Source organism: Phocoena sinus, chromosome 2, assembly GCF_008692025.1.
Source record: "Phocoena sinus isolate mPhoSin1 chromosome 2, mPhoSin1.pri, whole genome shotgun sequence".
NCBI lineage: Eukaryota > Metazoa > Chordata > Mammalia > Artiodactyla > Phocoenidae > Phocoena > Phocoena sinus.
Window position 1 is genome coordinate 64,219,680 of NC_045764.1, and position 24,981 is coordinate 64,244,660.

The window sequence follows — 24,981 nt, forward strand, 5'->3', positions numbered from 1 at the left end:
GGCTCTGATTTGGCCTTCAGGAACCCTGGTCACATTACCCATGTGATGCAGGAGTCTCCTGTTTTATAGCACTGTTTCTGCAGCCACTTTGAAGAACACGTGCATTTTCCTTTATCTGCAGTTCTCTGGTGACTCACTACAAACTTGATGCACGTGTAAGGATTCTGTGGTTCCCCGTGCAGTCAAGACCTCTGAGTGAAGACCAGGAAGCCCAGATAAAAAATCTTTAGGTAAAGCTAGAGACCAGGCAGCAGCCTGGCAGTCCCAGATTTGTCCCTTTCAACTGCATAACCTGGTTTTGTATTTATTTGTACCCAACTTATACCAACACAGAGATTCCAGGAGCCTTTTAAAGGCGTGCACAAATAGGGTAAGAATAAATATACAAAGAAACTGGGGCAGAAGGAAAATAAACGAGAGAAGGGAAATAAAAAGGTAAGGTTGGTACAAGGGTTGTGTTCCTATAAGGTCTCATCCAGTAGCTAGAGGTGGGTTACAAATTGGTTCTGAGCTTCCAAATTGCAAAGACTGAGAAGCAAGCATGATGGGTCATCAAAATCAGTGTTTGTAAGTCAAACACACACACACACACACACACACACACACACACACACACACACACACAGATCAGGTGTCCTGGTGTTCCTGCTTCTGATGGCTGATGTACTTCCTCTTGTAGGTCCTTAAAAAGATGAGGCCAAGTAGGTGGGCAAATATGCCAGCTTCCTTGCTCCTCTGTTGAATAATTCTGAGGTATGTGCTACAATGACTCTCAGAGACCCCCATCCAGATGGAGCCCCAGGTGCCCACATGGTCACTGGCTTGACAACACACCTGTACTGAGTGTCTCCCTCCGTGCCTTACCTCCCCAATCTCTACTGGGGTATCCTGTGACCACCTGCCAAGTGAACCACTTGCACTAGGATCTTTGGCTCAGAGTCTGTGTCTGGGGGAACCCAAACCAAGACCTAGATGCCATGAGATCTAGTGAAATGTAGTAAACACAATGACGATTGCCACTTGCTGCCTCGTATAAGGACATCCAGCACAGCCACGGACAGTTTCACATAATCAATGCCATGGCCACCTGCTCACTGCTCGGGGTGAGGGGTCCACTTGATAGAACTAACTTTTAGCATTGGAGCCAATAAAGTGGAGCCAATAACTTTATCTGGCCTGCAGACTCCTAATCTCTAACAAGAGAGGGCTGGTCTATTGGTCCCCTCCGGTTCTAAGACCCCTTGACGTAAAATATGCCATACCTACATGAGTTTAAGCTTTTAGGGAGAAAGAAAATCACAGTGCTGTCTGCTGAGGTGTTTTTCAGAGCATCCTAGTCTGTTGAGCAGAAGCCTTCAGGGTTGGAGACGGGGAGGCGGCCCTGAGGAGAGAAGAGCTAGGGTCTGTAGCAGCCATCACATCTGTCCATGTGATGACCAAGGAAGTGGGAAGGGCATGAGGAGGGAGAAAGGGAGGCCCAAGAGCTAAGAGGACAGTTTAGAGACCAAGAGAGGAAATGACAGGGCTCTCTGGAGGCACAGTGAATCAATTATAACCCACAAAATCTGGTTGCAGTGTAGGAAGGAATGGCGAATTATGTGGCAAAATGGTCCGAGAGATCAGGGTCTGTACTACAGAAACTCAGGGTGGGATGTATCACCCAGTGTGGCTGAGGAACTAAGAGAAGTCCTACAGCCTTTAACAAGTTACAGTCAGAGTGTTCCTTATCTGTCTAGCTCAGTTTTCTCAACTAAAAATGGGATAATAATCCCTATCACAGAGAGCTCTGCTGGCCTGAGCACCTGAGCACAAAGTAGATGCTCCCTAAATACTGGTGTGGGAATGTTGGCCGACCCTGAATTAAAGAAATGCATGGACACCTCTGACCACAAACTTCTCAACCCTCAGAAAGTGGGTATTTTGACTCAGAAAGTGGGTATTTTTACTCATGGCTATTTCAAAGCTAGTTTGCATTTTTATTTGATTAAATTCGTATAAAGAGAAAACGCACACAACATTCAAATGGTGCACTGTTACAGAATAACAATGCCTGAAGGGTACTTGAATTCACTATTAAATTTCAGCAAAATAATGTCTAAAACAAAAACAAATGAAATGGTTTACTCATTACTTTTCTTTAAGTACTAGCTGTGACCTTATCAAGTTATTCCTCTCCCGGAACCTCAGATTTCCCATAACTAAAAATCGAGGGGCACTGGGCCAAATGCACTTGAAGAGCCTTTTTGGGTCTTTGGTCTGTTTCCATTCTAGTGCCCCTGGGAAAGCAGAGGACTGAGTCCTTTGTGTGACCATAAAGAGCTACTTCTGTCTGCCATCGTCACACTTGTGTCCCGAGCACCTCAGAAGCTGTCTGAGGACATCTAAACCTTAATGACTCCTTTGCTTTTCTCCCCTTGTCAATAAATTACAGGATGATGTCTTTCCTCTTGTTACTGTACCCCAGTAATTTATGTCCTGTGGTCTCAGAGGTTCATTCAGGTCCAGGAAAATCTGTCTGTTGTTCCCTCTTCAAATTCAATGCTTGTTTACAATTAAACTTGCAAGAGAGTCCTGGAGCAGAAACTAGAGTGATAAGATCTCTCCCATCACTTCCAGCGCATCCCATCACTAACAAGTCAGGGCTGCCTTAGACCTGCACGTCAAAACTACAGCCCTGGGAGCTGGTGAATGGTGGCGGCCTTGATACACATTTGCCACTTGGGCTTAAGACTTTACTCATCGGCTGGACACATTTATGGGAGATGGAAACAGTAACTGGGAAGTAGGGAGTCCTGGTTGGATAACAACCTTCTTTGAGGCCAGACAAAGCCACCTCTATTGAGGTTACTGACAGACATGCTATGAAACATGGAAATCAGAGGCCACGTAAGTACTTAGAATTAGGTTATTTGGACCCAATAAAAATAAGTGGACCTTTAAAAAAATGTACTACCTTTCTATTTCAGTGTGCTTTGTTTCTCAGGTATAAGAGCCAAAATGCTATTTGGCTTAACCATTATGGTGTGTATCTGGCTTCAAGTCTTGGCTTAGAATTCTGTTAATCATCAAAATGCTTCATGATTAGAGGCCCCCCTTCATCTGACAATCCCACAGTGCTTACTCATAGTTCTTAGATGTTTTCAGTGGCATTTGGGATTTCAATTCCCTTTGAATGGGTTTTCCAGAGCATTTAGAGGATATGGTTCCAAAGGAGCTGCCCCCAGTGCACTAACTGGGTCTTCACTACCTGTACCTCACAGGGAAGATTCCTGGAGTAGTCTTGCGAGTGGGTCCCCCAGCAAGACTCTGCTGACTTCTCGTCTTTGCAGGGCGCCCTCATCAGTCATGACACAGCTTTTCTGCTCCAGTCTTACGTGAAGGCTCTATAAATGCATGCCACCTGCATGCACCTGGGGTCCAGCACTGTGTACCACAGGATGGTGCGGGAGGTAGGGGTGGTTTTCCAGCCTCCGGAGTTTATTTATGGTCTCACCCTGAGACCAGCTGCTCATAGGGGAAACTAGTAAGAGAGGAATGGAGGTCAAACCAGATCCAAGGCTGGATGTTATGTTATGTGTCATAGCAGAGGGCGCTCTAGGACCAGAGATGGTATGGTAGGGGTGTCGTGGAAGTGTGAGACTGCGAATGAGCAGGCAACGGGAGGTGTGATGAAATGGAAGCTGCACCACATCCACGCCCTGCTTTTCTGCTACACTTCTGGAGCGAGAAAGCTAGAATGTGAGGTCAGCACCTTGGTCTGGTTGATTCACTGATGTATGCCAACCACTTAGAACAGTGCCTGGCACATAGCAGGCCCTTCAAAAATAATGTGTTGCTGAATGCAGTGGAGACCTGGATTCCACCCTTTCTCCTCCCTCCCTACCACCTTCCAACAGACTTAGATGGTCGGTACACAAATCTAACCATCCCACGGGTCAGCATACTTGGGGAACAAACTGTCTACAGCTGAGGTCTCTTACAAATAGCTTTGAACACACTTAATGCATCTGGTTTAACTGCTGCAGCCAAAAAGATTTAAAGCCACAACCACTGTCTTTCAAGTTACCCCCAAGCTTTCACTCGCCCAAAGGTTTCAGATGCTACAACTGGGCCCATAGTGATCATGTTGCTTCTAGACCATTCACCCTCCAGCTCTGGGTTGAGCAACTGTGTGGTCTTGGGAAAGCCACATAACCTCTAAAAGATTCATTTTCCTCCCATGCAAAATTAATGGGTTGGACTGGATTATCTCTAAGGTTCCTTCTCAAATAATGATTTAAGAGATTGGAATTTGGTGTTTAACACCACTTTTTGGCTCTAGGGAAGACAGAGTGTTTTTCATCCACCCTTTTGCTGGGAAAACCACAGTGACCTCCTAGCCCCCTCCTTCACCCACAGGGAAGGTGTGGCTGACTTGTTCTAGCTTTAAGAATCCTAGTTTTGCTCTTTCTCGCCTTTCAACGGGCCATCCGTACCTTCCCATCTTAAAGCCTCCTAGATATTTTCTTCTCCTTTCTCTCTCAGTCAGAGCCTTTGCCTCCATAATATTTGGTTGAGAAATATGGAGCCACATTGCGGTGTCTTGACCATAAACCTCCCCTCTCTAGGATCTTCTCTTTTTATTCCCATGGACGCTCCCCCCAAATCCACGCTCACTCCCTCTCCTTCCTCTCACTTTACATTCTGCTTTAATTTGACAAATATCTCCTTGAAGCTTTGCTGAAGAATCCTTTTCCATCAGGCTTGAGAGATCAAATATGTTTACAACCAGGATAACTGCCATCCATCAAGCATCGGCTGTGTACCAAACACCCTATGGAAATTACCTCCTTAATCGTCACGAAAACTATGATGTTGACACAACCCTCCCCGTTTTAAAGATGAGAGAAAAGATGCTTAGGGACCCTGCCCAGTTAAGAATGTGCAGGACTGGAGATTCAAGCTCAGGCCCACGTGCCTCAAAGCCCACGGGTCTTCTCCATTCTACTAAAGACAGTAATGGTATTCAGGGGTTCACAATATGCATTTGTAGTTTAGTGGTCACTTCTAGGTTCAAAGAATTTTAAAGTTGGAACATATTTAATAAATCATTTAGTTTTAGTTACTTCTAGTAGAACTTAAGAAATATAAGAACATACCCACACAGAGGGAAGGAATGATATAATTACATGGAAGAATGCACACGTATTATATACATCTATATTTATAATAAAAATGTAAAGTAAATCTTTACAAGCTGCCATGGAACATTTACAAAAATTGTAATTATTTGACCACAAAGAAAGCCTCAATCCTTTCTTTAAGGCTGGAATTGTATTGTGTACAATATGTCCCCAAGCTGTCTTGCATGCATTGTCTCCCACTACGTGCGTGTACTTGACATTCTAGCCAAAGGGAACCAAAAAAAAAAAAAAAAAAAAGAATTATTTGCCATTGTCTAAATATGCCCTCACCTTTCCCAGTTTAAGACCTTTCTTTATTCACATCGTTCCTGAGGCTGGGAATGGCTTCCTCCACTATCTGTCTATAGAATGCTTAAGCATTCTTCTTCAATCTCATCTCAAATACTGTTTTTTCCATAAGGCTGGTCTTCATCCTCACAATAGGGTGTAATATGTTTATTAGAGTCGTTTACATGTTAGCTTTAACTAACCTAATTGTTCATGCCCACCTTTAGAGGACAGTGGGGTAGAGGTGGTTCTCACTTCCTTATGAATCCCAGAGCACTTAGCAAAAACCTCATACATGAAATAGCACTCAATACAGAGCTGTTGAATTTAATTGAGAGTTGTTTACTTTTGCCGTGGTGCAACACAGGAATGTGGAAAATAATAATTGTAGATAGGCAGATTTCAGTACATTCTAATACAAACCACTTGGTCTTTTACATCAATTACTCATTCTGTCTTTTAAATATGCCTGGGTTGAAATTTTAGCATTCTTTCTGTCAGTTCATATTAACTTTCTAAGCTAAAGTAAATAAATTTATATAATATGCTGAATCAGCAAATAAGTATTTTAAGTAAAAAAAAAATATTTTTAAAGAAGAAATGCCTAATTTGAGTATGCATGCCAACAACACAGTACAAGGAAATAGGGGAAAAGGACACCCACCATGGCATTAGTTTTTAGACTGAATAAATATTTCCATTTATCAAACTTGTGACTTTCTATTAAGGCACCCAATAGTTTCTTGGCGAGTAATTTTCTCAAAGAGTGGCAAATAAACTTTTGTTTGAGGCTCTCATGATATGCCAACCACAATGAATCACTTTTCTCTAATGTAGCTGAGCTGCTTTATAACATTAGCTATACAAAGGGAAAGGAAAGTTAAGGAAAGGTGCTAAAGGTCATAGTTTGCATTTGTATAGATCTTTACAGTTTGCAAAGCACCTACGTGGATGTTACCTTATTAATGTTCCTTATATGGCATTGAGATGATGCATATGACTATTATCCCCATTTTATAGATGAGGAAACAGAGGTCTAGAAAAATTCTTTGCCCAATAAACACATGTTGGGAGAAAAAGGAAAAGGAAGAAAAGAAGAAAGGATAAAAATGTATCTTACAAAGGTCAAGATGGTAGACTGAGCAAAAGTATTTGTTTTTCTATTTTTTTTCCAAAATTCCATTCAGATGGCAGAAAAGATACACATGTTGTACAAACAACTACAAAAGAAGTAAGGACACAATCAGCAGATAAACAGTTTCTGAGGAATTTCCGAGTATTAGAAAGTTTATGTTGGCAAAAAACCACAGCAGAAAAAAACTACTAAAGCAGACTGTTGCTGAGATGGAAAAATTCTAAACACAGAAACCACAGGTACAATGAGCAGGAGGGGCCATTGAGCAAGAGTGGTCATTAATATCAAGGACAGGACTCCCTGAAGAACAGTGAGGTCAGTCATGCCCCATCCACTCCACAGGCCAACAGAGCGGCTGGTGAGAGATTTCAACATGTCTTTCAGATATTGATAGATGAAGCAGGCAAACATTAGCAAAGATACAGACTTGAAAAATTCAATCTGCAATCTTGATTGAATACATATATAAATAGTCCCTGTACCCAGTTATCAAGAATGAACATTTTCCTCAAGCACACTTAGAATGTTTACAAAGACTGTCCACATGTGAGGCCATAAAGCAAGTGTCAGCTAATTTAAAAGAATAAGTATTACAGATACCACATTCTCTGACCACCATGCAATCAAGTTATAAATGAGCATGGGTCATACTTGTGAAAATGTAATTAAATAAGGCATGGGTCAAAAAAATCATAATGACAATTTTAAAAACCACTAAAACTGAATAATAAAAATACTATATGTCAAAACTTAAGGATGCAACAAAAGTGATATTTCAAGGAAAAAATACCATCCTGAATGCTTATATTAGAACAGATTAAAGGCTGAAAATTAATGAGCTAAACATAAATTTAAGGAGCTAAAAAAATAAAGAAAAAAAATCAAATGAATAAATTCAAAGAAAGTAGAAGTAAGAGGAAGAGCAGAACTAAAAAGGATAGAAAACAAAGCTTCAGCACAGAGGGTCAACAAAGCCAAAAGTTGATTTTTTCATAAAGATTAATAAAATTGACAGACCTCTGGTAAGAATGGTCAATAAAAGAGAAGTCATAAAGGAACAATGTTAGGAAAAAACTAAGGACATCTGCAGCATCTGAAAAGATAATTAGAGGATATAAGGAGCATGTTTATGTTAAAAAACTGGATAACTTAAATGAAATGGACAAATTCCTAGACATATCTAACTTTCAAACATTATCCAAGAAGAAATAGGAAGGTTTAATTTTCCTACAACCATTTAATACTATTCAGTACTCTTGAATACAGATTTTAAAAAATCCTCTAGACAAAATAGTCACATGTAGAATTAATTTAATAAAAATCAAAATATATCATAACCAAGTCAGATTTATGCCTGGAATGCAAGGATGGTTTAACATTATAATGCCTATTTCTGCAACTAGACAGATTAAAGAAAACCACATGATCATCTCAATAGACAGAGGCAATGCCTTAGATAAAATTCAATACCTATTCATGATTAAAGAATAAATCTCTTAACAAATATAAGAGAATTTATCAACCCAATACAACCAAACACTTTCAACAAACTTCATTTTTAATGGCAAAATGTTAGAAGCATTCCCTTTAAATCAGAAACAATACAGCACTGACTCTATTCAACATTTTATTGGAGGTTCCAGCCAGTGCAATAAAAATAAGAAGAAACAAAAGGTAAAAGAATTGAAAAAGGAAAAAAACCCCAAATGGTCATTATTCAAAGTCATTATTCACAGATGACATGATTATGTACTTAGAAATCACAAAGGTTAAAGACGCAGACATAGAGAATGGACTTGAGGACACGGGGAGGGGGAAGGGTAAGTTGGGACGAAGTGAGAGAGTGGCATGGACGTATATACACTGCTAAATGTAAAATAGATAGCTAGTGGGAAGCAGCCACATAGCACGGGAAATCAGCTCGGTGCTTTGTGTCCACCTAGAGAGGTGGGATAGGGAGGGTGGGAGGGAGACGCAAGAGGGAGAAGATATGGGGATGTATGTATATGTATAGCTGATTCACTTTGTTATACAGCAGAAACTAACACACCATTGTAAAGCAATTATACTCCAATAAAGATGTTAAAAAAATTTTAAAAAGAAATCACAAAGGTTCCTACAGACAATTGATTTAAATAAATAAGAGAGTTCAGCAAGTTGCCTGGTTGCATTTCTAGGCATTAGCAAAATTTAAAAAATAATTAAAAAAATAAACATAATTTACAATAACAAAAATATAACAAGGTAGGTAGGAATAAATCTAAAATTAAAAGTGTACAAGACCTTTATGGAGAAAATTATAAAGCCTTATTGAAAAAGTTCAAAGACGATTTAAATAAATGTAAGGTTTAGAGTATGTTCATGGATATAAGGGCTCAACATTAGGACGATGTTAGCGCTCTTATATTGACCTATAGATTCAATACAGTTCTGATAAAATTTTCTGAAGGATTTTTCAAGGAAAATTGATGAGTTAACTTCAAATTTCATAAAGAATGTCTAAGAATAACTGAGACACTCCCCCAAAGTAAGAATAAAGTACAGAGATTTTAACAAATGGTCCTGCAACAATTGATTACCAATATGAGAAAAAAAAATTACATCCCTTCTTCACACTACGCAGGCAAATCAATTCTAAGTGTATTAAAGACATAAACGTGAAATGCAAAACTTCAGTAATTTTAGAAAAGAACATAGGATAATAACTCCATAACCTCGGGCTCAATAATTTCTTACACAAGACATAGAAAGTGTTAACACAAAGAAAGAAAACTGGTAAATTCAAATACACTAAAACTGAAGGCTTCTGTTTATCAAAAGACTATAAACATTTAAATACAAGGCACAGGGACTACCCTGGTGGTCTAGTGGTTAAGACTCTGTGCTCCCAGTGCAGGGGGTGTGGGTTCAATCCCTGATTGGGGAACTAGGATCCCTCATGCCGAGCGGCGCAGCCAAAAATAAAGGATTAAAAAAAAAAATTAAAAAAAACATACAAGGGGGCTTCCCTGGTGGCGCAGTGGTTGAGAGTCTGCCTGCCAATGCAGGGGACACAGGTTCGAGCCCCGGTCTGGGAAGATCCCACATGCCGCGGAGCAGCTGGGCCCGTGAGCCATGTCCGCTGAGCCTGCGTGTCCGGAGCCTGTGCTCCACAACGGGAGAGGCCACAACAGTGAGAGGCCCGCGTGCCACAAAAAAAAAAAAAAAAAAAAAAAAACATACAAGGCACAAGCTGGAGGAAATAGTGCATGGAATAACAAGCAGAGGATTCATATTCAAAATACATAAAGAACTTTTACGTCAGTGGTGAAAAAAAGAAGCACCAAATTTAAAATCAGAAAATAGTCATGAACTGGCATTTCATGGAAGACAAAATGTGAATAACTTGTACACATGTAAAAATTATACTATATTGCAAGAGTTAGTGAAAAGAGAAGTGTCCATTAACATATACTAATAATGTTTTATACCTAATGTATCAGCAAAAATTAGCCTGTCTGATAGTGCCAAACATTGACAAGGAGAGAGATAACTGAGAACCCTTAAACACTGCTAGTGGGAGTGAAAATTGATGGAACCCTTTAGAAATCAATTTGACATTCTAACAAACACATACTCTATGACCCAGTAACTCAACTCCTAGGTATACATTCTAAAGGAATCCTTGCACATACATGTGAAGAGATATGTTCCAAAATGTTCACAGCAGTATCGCTTATAATAAAAAACTAAATAAAAACGAACCTTGAAAGAACCTAAATATCCATCAACAGTAAAAAATATGGTATATTCACATAGAAGGACACTACGGATCAGTGAAAATAAATGAAATATAGTTATATGCATCTGCCTGTTGAATAAAAAATCAAGTTGAATTTAAACAAATCAAGATACCATGTCTATATAATTCAAAACCAAACAATATATTCTTTAAAGATACATACGTATGTGATAAAATTATTTTTAAAAAAGCAAAGAAACGATAATCATAAAATTCAGGATGGTGTTTCTCTCTGAGGGAGAGAAGTGAGGGGGACAAAATTAGGGGCAGCATACAGTATTGAAAATGTTTTATTTCTTTAGTTGGGTGGTGGGCTCATAGGTGTCTGTTTTATTATTTTGCTTTATAACTTGCTTATATATTATATATATTATCATATATATTAAATATTACACATTTTTTAGAAATAAAAGAGAAGGTAAAGAAGGTACTCAGAGACTACCACTCCACACAAGGGCTGGTTTCATGACTAAGTTCAACAGACCTTCAAGAAAAGGCTAATTCCTCTGTTGTTTAAACTATTTCAAAGCACGCTAAAGTATGAGAAACGTTTGAATTTACTTTACAAAACTAGCAAAACCCCAGCCTAGCCCAATAAAAGAGAGCCATGAACCAATAGTACTCATTTTTATAAAAAAAGACAAATTTCAAAATAAAATAATCACAAATCAAATCCATCAGCAAATTTAATGAATAAATCGCTATGATTAAGAAAGTTAAGTTCCAGGAATGCAAAGAGAACCCAACGTTAAGAAATCTATTAATAGAATTCCTTATCTAAGTAGATTAAAGGAGAATTCCATATCAGCATTTCATGAAGGCAAACAGGGTTTGATAAAATTCAACAACCATTTTCAACAAAAACATAGAAGGGAAATTGTAACTAGATAAAATTTATCTACCTAAAACAATTGGCAGGCATCACACTTAGTGATGAAATATTAGAAGCTTTCCCATTTAAGTCTAGAAGAAGACAAGAATGTTCATTTTCATTGCGCTAATTCAACATTGGATCCTGGGAATCCTAGCAATTGCATTAGATAAAGAGGTAGAAACAAGAGGCACCCGGTATCAGAGAAGAAGCAAAACTGTCATTATTTGCAAGTCTTAGGCATATACACACATATACTCATAGACACACACATCCACATATACACACACCCTTATGGTTGTAAATGTGTAGGAATGGTTCTAGAAGGACAAATGCCAAATTGTTACTGATGGTTTCATCCAGGGAGGGAAGAGGGATAGGGTAGGAAGTGAGGGTAAAGAGGAACCTTTAATTTTTCACTCGTTGCATTTCTTTATTGCTTGAACTTGTTTCACAATAACAACAGCTTTCATAATTAAAGAAAAAACAATTAAAAATGTCAAAAGTCATATGGCTAAACATGGTAGACCCAAGGCTCAAACTCAGGTCTTATATTATCAAGGTAGTTCCACATAGTTGGTTTTGAAAATTGTATTCATAAGAAGGCGAAAGAAAGGTGGAGCCACTGAGAATTGTGCACAAAGAATCAGTCACTCAGGGCATAACATTGATCCTTCATTCCTATTTGCCACAAATAACACTCCAGGGACTAATAATGATGGCTAGCTACTTATAAAGTCTGTCACCACTTACAAAACAACCCTACCTTCACTGTTTCACTTACTTTAACCCTTAGGAAATAATTTCAATAATCTATGACCAAGAAAATGTTCCACAATGGTAATCTAAATGATGTCATAAAAAAATAATCTTAAGACTGTAGATATAGAATTTCTGGAACTTCCAAAGGCACAGAAAAAAACTCCAACCCTCGGGATCCAGGTGACTGACAAACCTTCTCCTGACACATCCCTCACAATATGATTGTGTAATCTGAACTGCTTCCAGAGTATGCCATGTTCTTTCTTATTTCTGGGTCTCTACATATCTTTTCCCTCTGCCTAGAACGTCCTCCCTCCCTATTTTTCCCCTTAAGTTGCCTACCCATCTGTGCAGAGGAGTTAACATAGCAGACCTGACTACTCTCCTTTAAAAATACCTGCTTATGGGGCTTCCCTGGTGGCGCAGTGGTTAAGAATCTGCCTGCCAATGCAGAGGACATGGGCTCGAGCCCTGGTCCGGGAAGATGCCACATGCCGCGGAGCAACTAAGCCCGTGCACCACAACTACTGAGCCTGGGCTCTAGAGCCCACGAACCACAACTACTGAGCCCAGGTGCCACAACTACTGAAGCCCACGCGCCTAGAGCCCATGCTCTGCAACAAGAGAAACCACCACAATGAGAAGCCCGCGCACCGCATCGAAGAGTAGCCCCTGCTCGCTGCAACTAGAGAAAGCCCGCGCGCAGCAACGAAGACCCAACACAGCCAAAAAACACACCTGCTTATGAGGTTGGCCATTGGCTGGTATCTGGGAACTTGGATTTTGGGAGGGTGCTCACCATTCCCAGAACTGGTAAGAGTGGCTCGCTTGCATGTACTGTATGAGCAATTCCGTTTATGCTGAGTAGCTGTTTCCCTTCGGGAGTCTGCAATGTTGGTACATGGCAGGCAGAGAGTGCCTGCATGGCCAGCCCCCAACAAAAACCTGAGGTGCTGAGTGTCTACAAGCTTCCTTGGTTGGCAATACTTCACACGTGTTGTCATAACACATTGCTGGGGGAATGAAGTGGGCCCTGTGTGACTCTACTTCATTGGAACTTTCGTCTGGTTTCCCCCCAGCTTCACCCCATGCACCTTCTTCTTTGTTGGTTTTCTTGTATCCTGTCACTGTGATAATTTACAGCTGTAAGAGCAGTATATGCTGATTTATAGAATCACTGTGAATCACTAAACCTGGGGGTTGTCTTGAAGAGCCCCAACGCAAAACACTGAGCTTTTCAAATTGACATTGTCTGTGGAATCTTCCTTCACTTTCTTAGGCAGATTTCACTGCTTCTTTGCCCCTGCTCTTGCAATTAAAGAGAGCTTCTTATTGCATAATCATTAATTGTTTGCACTCTGTGCCCCCCCTCCCTTTTTTTTTTTTGCGGTACGCGGGCCTCTCACTGTTGTGGCCTCTACCGTTGCGGAGCACAGGCTCCGGATGCGCAGGCTCAGCGGCCATGGCTCACGGGCCCAGCCGCTCTGCGGCATGTGGGATCCCTCCGGACCGGGGCACGAACCCATGTCCCCTGCATCGGCAGGCGGACTCTCATCCACTGCGCCACCAGGGAAGCCCCTGTGCCCCCTTTTAAAGTATAAGCTCATCAAAGACAAAGACCTTATTTTTTTACCTTCCTTTTTTCAGCACTGAGGTGGCACACTCTGGTAGCATTTGCAATAGTAATTGTAGTAATAGCCAATAAGTGCTGTTTACTCTGTGCCTGACACACCAAGCTAAGAGCTCTACACATATTATCACAATTTTTTTGTTTGTTTTTTTTTTGCGGTATGCGGGCCTCTCACTGCTGGGGCCTCTCCCGTTGTGGAGCACAGTCTCCGGACGCGCAGGCTCAGCGGCCACAGCTCACGGGCCCAGCCGCTCCATGGCATGTGGGATCCTCCCGGACCGGGGCACGAACCTGTGACCCCTGCATCGGCAGGCGGGCTCTCAACCACTGCGCCACCAGGGAAGCCCTATTATCACATTTTTAAAATCTTTTTTTTTTAATTGAGGTATAGTTGATTTACAATATTACATAAATTTCAGGTCTACAACACAGTAATTCACAATTTTTTAAGGTTATACTCCATTTATAGTTATAGGCTATATTCCCTGTGCTCTACAATATATCCCTATAGCTTATTTATTTTAGGCATAGTAGTTGGAACCTCTTAATCCTATGCCTCTATCTTGCCCCTCTCTGTTCTTTCTCCCCACTGGTAACCACTAGTCTGTCCTCCATATCTGTGAGTCTGTTGGTTGGTGGTAATCCTTCCAACCACCCTTAAAATAGCTACTGTTGTTATCCTCATTGTAAAATGAGAAAACAGGGGTTTTAAGTAGGTGTTAACTGAATGAATGAGCCACCTAAAGAACATCATTTTAGCTCTTAAGGAATCGCTTCATTGAGCTGAACTTGTGTTATGCCTATGAAGTCATAAACACTTCACCTTGACACCTGCTATGAGCAATTGTTGAGGATGTTATCTGTTATATCACATATTTTATTACTAAGTGATTTATTATTACATCAAGCATTTTATTATTATTTTTTAACTGATAAGACATGCTCACTGCACACAATTCAAAATGTACCAAAGGTATATAGTAAATCATAAGTCTCACCGGCTCTCCTTCCCCAGCCACTCTATTTTCCCCCTCATTTTCTCATATATCCTTCCAGAGAGAGGATGGACAAATATGTTAACACATTTCACAAAAATGGTAGCATTTTATACACGTGTTCTTTTCTTACCTAACTACATATCCTGGTGGTCATTTCGTATCAGTGCGTGTAGAGCTACCCCATTCTTTCTGAACACCTTGGTGATGATTGTCAACCAAGGACAGAACAACCCAGTATGGGGTCGGTGCACGGGTTTAAAAACAAACAGAGAAGGGCTATTCCTTCTTTCATTTTCTGGCTGCAGGAGCATTAAACTAAGAGGTTTAATGCTAGGTCCACTCTAGGTCCCTAGAATGCCCTTGCCCTTGTCACAACAGGACAGCATTGGTGTCCACTTGCACAGGCTGTGTGCATCCCCTGAAAGAATGTAAAGGACTGAGAGTCAGGCTGGACTTCGGGTGCATTTGTCCCCCACTGACGGACATTTAGGTTGTTGTAACAGCTACACAGTGGAAAATGGTTTAGAGGGCATTTTGCACATTCAGAGTAGATCTATTTGATAAAGTATTAGAAATGGAAAAGTTGCGTCAAAGAGATACTTTTAATTTTTAATTAAATAAGTTGAGATATTATTCACATGCCATAAAATTTGCTCTTTTAAAAGGTACGATTCAGTACAATCACAGGACTGGGCAACCGTTACCACTAACTCAGAAACATTTTCATCTCCACAAAGGATAGCCCGTACCTGTTAGCAGCTGAGATATTTATTTTTAATTTTGATACGTTTTGCCAAATTGCTTCATCAAAATTAAAATAAACATCTTTTTGGCTCACTTCTAGGAATCTGTCTCACCACAGTGTACCAACTATACAGGTTTCCAGTTGCCTCTGCCACCCCCTCTGCACATATAACTGTATCGCATTGGTCTTATCTGAGAAGGTAAGTCCAAGTTCAGGAAATGTACACACACATCCCCACACACCATTCTCCTGCATCCTGCAAAGAAACTGGATCCTGGCACGCTTCCCACACTGAAAAATGCACCCAAGGTCTAGCCTGATTCACGGTCCTTTACATTCTTTCAAGGGATGCACACAGTCTGTACAAGTAAACACCAATGCTGTCCTATTGTGACAAAGGCAAAAGCATTCTAGGGGCCTCAGTGTTCTTAGTTTAATGCTCCTGCAACCAGAAAATGAAAGAGGGAACAGTCCTTCTCTGTGTTTGTTCTCCAACCCATGCACCGACCCCCTACTGGGTTGTTCTGTCCGTGGTTGACAGTCACCAATGCAACAGTGCCAGCAACAGGACGCTAAATAAGACTTGCTTTGAATCTCACCCCTTCTTCCCACCACCTGCCAGCCCCTGGTTATCTGGAAGGACCTCACACCCTAGAAAACTGAGTCTGTGAGCTCCTGGTCAGAGTTTGCTGCTTGGCGTCCATCCACACTGAGAACACAGCCAGCCAAACACCACGAGGTGTATGACACTCTCTTCCCCTTCCTTCGTTTTCCTCATGTGTTTTCATAAACACATTTAGCTCATATGTTTGCTGGATACATTTTTGAACATCATTAAAACCTGCAAGAAAACCGGCTGGCCGAGAAAATGAAAATCTGGGTGACTTGGGGATGACACCACATGTTTACGGGCGCGTTTTGTAAGTAACATGGTTATAAAAAAAAGAGGCTCTTGTAAAGAAATGCCACATTCTCCAAAGCTCCATATAAACGACATTCTTTTTAAGGAGGGAAGGGGAGCAGTTCATACTCATGTTCTTCCTCATCGTTTCATTTCCAACAAGGGGAAAGGAATCTTAATTGTACAGTTTTCTAGGAGCAGAGTAGTTATGGAGCCAAGGCTTTGCAGCGGCCCACACGTGCGCGCGCACACACACACACACACACACACACACACACACAGAAGGAAGGTAAACTAGAAAGAAAAGAGGAAAAGGCACAGGAGGGTCTTTATTTAGCATAGCAGGGTAGAACAAAGGAAGAGACAGCAGGCATTCATCACCTCTGATTGGCTTTTCTGAGTATTAAGCGCGCGCACACACACACACACACACACACACACACACACACACACACACACACTTTAATTCAAAAGACAGAAGTTCTGCCTTCCTCTCCTGAGTGCTGAACAGTCAAAATTTGGATGAGCCCGTGTAATCCCCTTGAATTTTTCATCTGCTGTGCTGACTGTAAAGTGAAACAGAGCCACTGGCCTCACCGCATGTGACACAAGGCTTGAAGCACACGCATTGCAGAGTGGCCTTCCCTGGGAGCCAGCTGTGTGCAGGTAACTGGAGCCTGTCCTTGGCCCCGCTGTTAATAAGAGTAATTGGCACGCCACTGAGGGGCTGTTGGAGCGCTGTGATTTGCTCTGTATGGGGGTCTCCCCAGACCATATGCGTATGCAGCGGTGATAGAAATATTTTCCATATGAGCTCTCCTCTCACATGCTTAAGTGCTCCAGGCTGAGTCAGGCCGGCCCATTTGTCATTTACTCCACTAAAAAATCAACAGGGAAGTTGCGAACTTCAACTGCAACTAGAGGGTAATGGTCTGCTTTCTGCCTCCGCATCACTAACCCATTCAGTTCCTCCAGCTCCCATTCAAGATCCTGCCTCCCCCCACCCAACAGGCCCAGAAAATATCTGCAGAGCAGAAGACATGGGTAACTAATAGGCTAAAAGCCTAGAACAAATGACCCATTGCTGCACGCCTCTGTACCATGTCTGCTTTGAACAGAGTAAAGAGCCTGCTGCAACCATAGCTTGCCTTGCAGCCTGGATTTGGGAGCAGCTCACTCCCACCTCTTAGAAAAGGGAAAGTCATTACAGGAGGCTTTCAGAGCCTGCTCTGTCCCCACAATGCTAACAAAAGGCAGAGCTGTGAAGTGGCCCAGTGGCCTTTCTAGGAGATACACTTTTCACTTGGCTTTTCAAAGAGGAAGATGGATTCAGGAAAAAGCCTGTCCTTTCATTACTCAGCCATCAGTCTCCAAGATTTTTCATCAGAATAAGGAGTAAAAGCAGCGGACGAGGTAAATTTGTTGCAGGCTTATTTGCAGGTGAGGGTGGATACACCTACGTGCTTCCCTCTCCAGCCCATATGATCATCCCTTCCAATCGCTGTGTCAAAAACTGGCTCCTACAGGCATTTATGATGTTCCAAAATGTATCCAGCAAACATATGAGCTAAACCAATAAGAATAAATCATCCTCATGGGTCTTAAACATGCCTCCCTTCTATGGTAGATCAGTAGAGCTGGGACACTCTGAGCCCTGTTATGTATCACTACCCTTCTTCAAACCTATGATACAAAGTTAAACACAGTTTTTTTTCCAAGCACATCAAAGCAAAAAAGGAGGAAAATGTAATGCAAAAGCAGCAAAGAAAAGCAATTCCTCTAGTATGCACCCTCTAGCACGCATATGCAATACTGGAGAAAAATTTGCAACAGGTAATAGTCTCTACTGGAATCTGACATGTACATTTTTTTTTTTTTTTTTTTTTGCAACAGCAGAACTAGAAACGTACATGCTCCAGGCATCTGTCACCAAGACCATGCCAATGCCCTGGTGTGGCAGCTGTATCAGAAGAAGATTTTAGAAATTACAGGATTTTTTAAGAAGAAAAGACGTCTTCCTGTAAGAAAAGGCAAGGCAAGCCTAAAAAAGCAAAATCAAGCATGACTCTTTACACACCATAAAAACCCCTTCCTCTTGGTAGATAGAAGAGGAAATATAATGCTGACGAAAATACAACTTCTGACAAGATATTTTATTTGGCTTACCTCTCCCCCAGGTCTTGCTAACACTGCTGTTTGAACGTGGAGCAATGTTAATATCAGGTAGCTGACAAACATTATTACCCAACGTTAGAACTACCCTAGAGGAGAAGTCCGTCTGCCAAGTGCTAACAGCTAGCAGATGCACTTGTGTCTCGGGATTCCAGCCCCGGAGTTCCGCTAGGCACCGCGCTGCTTCCCTCGGCTCTCCCTCACTGTACTACCCGGAGCTCCGAGCTCAGCCTCTGCTCGGAAGAAAACTGGTAAGCTGATCTCTTCATGTAATAACTTCTCCCAGCTGGGGGAGGGGACAGGAGCCAGCTGGGAGCTGGGGGGCTGCCTTTAACCGAAAGCAGAAAGGGGAGGGACAGAAATGATCAATGTGGAGTTCCGCATCTGGTCTCATTCATGAAAAGGGCTCCAAGGTAAGCACTCCACAGGCAGACAGACGGCCCCTGCTTCATCAACTGAAGCAGGCAGGAGGCAGTGAACTGCAGCAGGATAAGCCCTAGGCTGGGAGCTGGAACAACTGGGGCCTTCCTAGTCCAGGATCTGCTACTGACAAGCTGTGTGTGCCTGGATAAGTTGCTAACCCTCTCTGCTCCTCGGCTGGTTTTCTCAGTGGTACAGTCAAGGGTTGGGTCGATGACCTCTGAGTTCCCTTTTCGTTCTGATTTGATGGCAGCAGAAGTCTAGGCAGTCACAGGCTGTGCTATCAAGGGCAGCCTCGAAGAGGAAAGAAGTCACACTATGCGTTTGACTGCTATGTGTTTACGTGCCGATCACCAGGACGTGAATAGATGGGAACTGAGGAAGCCACTATAACCCCCTCCTGCCGCCTCACTGGGTCTCTGTGTCTAACCAAGAGCTTGAGGAATTATTGCAGACGATGTAAAAATAAATGGTAAGGTGGGAACAAGTGAAACCCAGGTATTAGATGACACTGGCAGAGTGCATGAAAGCGGGATGGTTTTAGAGCCATACCTCTGGGCAGAATCACATTGACCATCAAAGTGGGGCTTATGGACAGAGGGAGCACAAGAGCAGGCTGGGGAGCAGGTCTTGCTAAAGCCTACAGTGAGCCCCAGCCGTTCCACCGGTCAGATGGGGAAAGGCCATCTGCTGGGTTTTGATGATTATCAGTGAGGTCACCTAGGCACAAAACTTGGCATCGTTCTGGATACACAGTAAGTGCTAAAGACATCGGCTTTCTCTTTGATCTGAATAAGTATTGGCACTCAGTCCCAGAAAGTAAATTAATAAACACTTGAAAAACCTCAGGTTGTGGGCACTTTCTTGCATTAATAAGGAAACTTTAAACCAAACTGCAGTTTGTAGCCACTTCAGAACATTTATTATCACCAGTCATGTGACAATTTACTAGTGGGGAGTTTTTTTGGCGGTTGGGTGAAGGGACTTTCAATCCCTTTTTCCAGGGCTGTAAGAGACAGAAGGTAATGGTGAAGATAATATCTCATTAGAGAAAGGAAGGAATGAACTTCTTCTCTTCCCCTTCCTCCTCTGCTTTCTCTTTCTTATTCATTATTATTATTGCTTAGCATGGGGTCTGTTACGCTAGGTGACTGAAGGGGCACTGTCATCTACTCAATAACCTCACCAGAAACGCAGGAATTGTCTAAGAAAACCAAACTAGGGGTCTTGTCTAGTCCGGGGGTTGGGGAACTTTCTGTAAAGGGCCAGATAATAAATATTTGCAGCTTTGCAGATCACATGCGTTCTGTGGCAGCTACTCAGCTCTGCTGGGGTAGCATGAGAGCAACCGAAGGCAATACATACAGGAAGGGGTGGGCTGTGTTCCGGGACAACTTTATCTACAGAAACAGGTAGCGGGCCAGATTTGGCCAGAGTTTGCCAATGCCTGGTCCACACGCTTCCCAATCATCCTTCAACCCACTGCAATCTGATTTTTTAACACCTTTTCTCCACTGCAAGGGCTCTGGAAATATCACCAATGGCCTCCATGGCACAGACTGCAAAGGGTAATTCTTCGGAGCTTATCTTATTTGGCTTCTTTGCAGCATTAACCATGGCCTTCTATTTTTTTTTTTTTTATATTGTGGTAAAATACACACAGCATAAAATTTTACCACTTTAACCATTTTTAAGTGTATAATTCAGAGGCATTTTAGTATATTCACAATGTTGTACCACCATCATCACTATCCATTTCCAGAACTTTTTCATCATCCCCAACAGAAACTCTGTATTCATTAAATAATAACTCCTCAATTCTCCCTCCTCCCGACTCCGGGTAACCTTTATTCACCTTTCTGTCTTTATGAATTGGCCTGCTCTCGGTTGCTCAACTAAGTGGAATCATGTATTTGTCCTTTCGTATCTGACATTTTACTTAGCATGATATTTTCAAGTTTCATCCGTGTTGTAGGATGCGTCAGAACTTCATTCCTTTTTAAGGTTGAATAATATTCCACTGTATAGATCAAGGATCCCCAACCCCCAGGCCGTGGACCAGTTGTGGTCCGCAGCCTGTTAGGAACCGGGCCGCCCAGCAGGAGATGAGCAGCGGGCTAGCGAGCGAAGCTTCATCTGCCGCTCCCCATCACCCCCCATCGCATTACTGCCTGAACAATCCGTCCCTGCCCCACCCCCACAAGGAAAAACTCTCTTCCACGAAACCGGTCCCTGGTGCCGAAAAGGTTGGGGGCCGCTGGATATACCACATGTTACTTATCCATTCATCTGTTGATGGACACTTGGATATATTAAATGTACTCCAAACTCAACGGGTCTAAAACTGAACTAATGTTTCCCTGAAACCTGTTCTTGCTGTTTTCTCCATCTCAGTGAATGACATCATTGCCCATCTAATCGTTGAAAACTGGGTGTTATCTTGAGTTCTCGTACTTCCTTATGAAACCATCACCAGATCTGATTGAGTTTCCTTTGAGAGCTCTCTCCAATCTGTCCGTTGCCCCAGATTCCTGCTGCCTCTGCCCCCATTTGGGCCTCCACTATCCCTTCCTGACTTTTTGTAGCAAGACCTTGTAACCTCCCTACTCTGGTCTTTCCCCTTCCAAACTTCTTCCCCACTGCAACCACCGGGATTCTTCTAAAATGTGAATCTAATCATGTCACTCCCCTGATTCTTTTTTTTTAAACTTTTATTTTGAAATAATTTTATATTTATAGAACGTTTGCAAAGATAGCACAGAGTATCATGGTATATCTTCACCCAGCTCCATCTAACGTTAACACCTTAAATGGCTATGCTACCTTTACGAAAACTAAGACATTAACATTGGTACAATGATATTAACTATTAATGATATTATCATATTTCCCCAGTTTTCCCCCAATGTCCTTTTACTGTTCCAGGAGCCCATCCCAGGATTCCACATCTCTTTGGTCTTTTCTGGTGTGTGATAGTTTCTCAGTCTTTGTTTTTTATGACCTTGACACTTTTGAAGAATATTGATTAGCTTTTTTGTAGAATGTCCCTCAATTTGGGTTTATCTGATGTTTTCTCATAATTAGACCTAGTTATGGGTTTTGAGGAAGTATACCACAGAGGTGAAGTGCCCTTCTCATCACATTTGTCAGGGGCACCCTATGTCAACATTCCTGGTGAGGTTGACCTTGATCACTTGGTTGAGGTGGTGTCTGCCAGGTTTGTCCACTGTAAAGTTACTATTTTTCCTTTTCCATACCTTATTCATTAGAAGTGAGTGAGCAAGTCCAGTGGAATTAAGCTCCACTTCCTGGAGAGGGAGTATCAAAGAATATTTGGACATATGTTAAAACCATCACAATAATTAATACATATTTTGGGGGAGATACTTTGAGGCTATGCAAGTACTCTGTTTCTCAAAGTTTCATCCACTAATTTGAATATTCATAGGTAGATCTTGCCTGCAGCAGTTATTACTGTAGTCCTCTAAATGGCTATTTTCTGTTTCCCATCTACATCTATTAATCAGAATTCATCCGTATGGAAGATTGGTCCCTCCTGCCCCATTTATTCATTAATTCAATCATCTATTAATTCTTCCCTGCTTCTGAAAACCTTTTGATTACTCTCCATTATGGATGAAGTCCAAACTCCTTAATATGACACTGGCGAGGCTGTTTATAATCTGGTCTCTTCCTGCCCTTCCAGCTTCCTCATCCTCTTTTCTGTTCACACACACTCCACTGTCCAGACGTCTTGAGCCACAAGAAATTATCCCTAAATGCCATGTGCCCCGTGCCTTCCTTCATGATAGTCTCTCTAGAATATCATTCCCTCATCCTCAATGGGTTAGCACCTGTTGCCCTCTGCCTCTTTGAACATCCAGCTCAACTAAGCACCAAATACTGGAAACCACCTACATGCCCATCGATAAGGACTAAATGAAAAATAGGATACTCGGCAGCAGGAAAGATTGAGCTTGCTTCCCATATAATGAAACATCTTCAAGATTTACTCAGTGTAATTATTATCCTATTATTTGTGAATATGTGTTTATAATTGCTGGTATACATAATAACTACCTGCAGAAGAACACACCTGAGGCTGCCAACAGTGCCTGCTTCTAGGGAGGGGAACTCAGTAGCTTCAGGGCAGAAATGGGGTTGAAACTTATGACTATGTAGCCACTCAGTCACGGGTGGTTATTGAGCCCTTGAAATGTGGCTTTTCCAAATTGTGATGTGTTATAAATGTAAAATATACTTTGTCCAGTGGGAAGACCTGGTATGAAAAAAGAATGTAAAATATCTCACTACTATGTTTTTTTGCTGATTAGATGTTGGAATGATAATTTTATATATGTTGGTTTAAATAAAGTATGGTATTACACAACTTGTTTTGTTTTGCTTTTTAAAATGCAGCTACTAGAAAAATTTTAAATCACGTATTTCCATGGGTCAGCACTTCTGTATCCCTTTCATATTAACTGAATTGTCAAACATGTGAGTGTATTGCTATTCCAAAAGTAAATAAAAATGAGGTAATAATAACACTTAATAATAGAAATAAATAAATACATACACAAACTCCCTCCATCAATGATTCACTTAAATGTCACCCTTCCTGGGAGTTATGCCTTGACGGGCTCCCCACCAAGCCGAGGGCAGTGCCCTGGGCCTTTGTCCCCAGGTATCCTCTGATTTCCTCCAGTGCAATGTTTATTGTAATTGTTAGCTAATGTATCTGCCTTCATCAGTCGAGAGTGAGGCCTTGATGACAGGAGATGTATCTTTCTGTGTTCCCATGGCTCCACACGTTGCCTCATTCAGTGTGCATTGAATTAGGGAATGAATGCAAGAAAGTGTCCTATGGGAAACTCTCGTCTGCTTGTGATGGGAGGAGAGGTCTTCTAATGGCACATTTTAGATACTACGAAGTAAAAAATGAAAAGGAGAAATTTCCAGAAACTGAATCCCTCCAGGAAATGGAGACAATTTCCAACCTAACTTTTGTGTGACCTAGATAGAGAAAATATAAGTGAGTGGGAGAAATATGGGTAACAAAAAACAGGGAAAACATGCAAATAGCACCTTTAAGGCCATTTTATTTCCTACAAAGAATGTCCATCCCTTTATGAAGGAAGAAGTAAGATGCCACTTTCTCCACAGAGGTATATACTATATGGCTAAACAGGTCAAACTACTTTTATTTCCTTAAATATGCTTACATTGTATGGAATAGGTGGAAACAAAATCTTTGTCAAGAAGTTGGCTATTGGTCCGGGAGCAGATGTTAGTAATTAACTCTCCCTTTGTGTGGACCATGGAGCCATTAAATAGCCAAGGAAGTGGGAATGCGGAAAGCAAAGGGGAGTTCTCAGCTCTATTCCCCTTAAACATAAGGAAAATCATGAGAAGCTCCCCAGCAAAGGGAGTCACAGGTCCTTCCCTTTCTCTAGTTTCTGCTTATGAGGGGCCAAAGCCCGACTCTTGTAACCAGTAGGGCACCTGTGCTATTCGGCTGAGTACCTTGCAGGGTCACTGAAAGGAGGGCTATGCTTCTTGGCTCGCCTTTGAATTTGAGGCAGGAGCAGGGCCAGAGACATGGTCACGGAGATGCTCACACAAAGTACAGGGGGTAGGCTCATCCTAAGTCTGAGAGGACACCAGGGAATGAATGCAAGACATCAAGACCATTCTCACGTTGACCACATTCTTTATTTCAATTATTTACCCTAAGGCAGAGGTTCTCAAATTGTGGTCCCTGGACCAGCAGCATCACCATCATCAGGAAACTTGCTAGAGATGTAAACACTTGGGCCCCACTCCAGACCTACTGACTCAGAGACTCTGGGGGTGGGGCTCAAGGATTTGTGTTGCTCTACCCAACAGTTTGCTGTCTAGTAACCTGAATTCAAATTGTATAACTTGAAAGTATTATTTTATTAAAAACATATTTTCTTAGAAAATGTGACTGTCAGATACTAAAACATAGTATAAAGCTATAATAATGAAAACAGTGGCAAATACTACCAGTGTAAGAATAGACATTATTTACATAACTAAACATGGAAAAGGATTTAAGGTGCAAGCAATGAATCACTACAGATCTGCAAGGA

General features: G+C 41.7%; 1 protein-coding gene across 2 annotated transcripts in view; it reads right to left on the reverse strand.

Annotated features, from left to right (window-relative positions):
* THSD4 (thrombospondin type 1 domain containing 4) overlaps nucleotides 1-24,981 on the reverse strand; it is a 589,447-nt gene that overhangs the window by 189,438 nt on the left and 375,028 nt on the right. The window contains exon 1 of one of the 2 annotated variants that reach the window (XM_032623849.1): nucleotides 18,440-18,511. The exons of the other annotated variant lie outside the window; for it this stretch is intronic. Within the exon in view, the coding sequence (XP_032479740.1) occupies nucleotides 18,440-18,511 (72 nt within the window). Of the gene's footprint in view, nucleotides 1-18,439; nucleotides 18,512-24,981 lie in introns of those variants that run through there. 2 annotated transcript variants of the gene reach the window in all.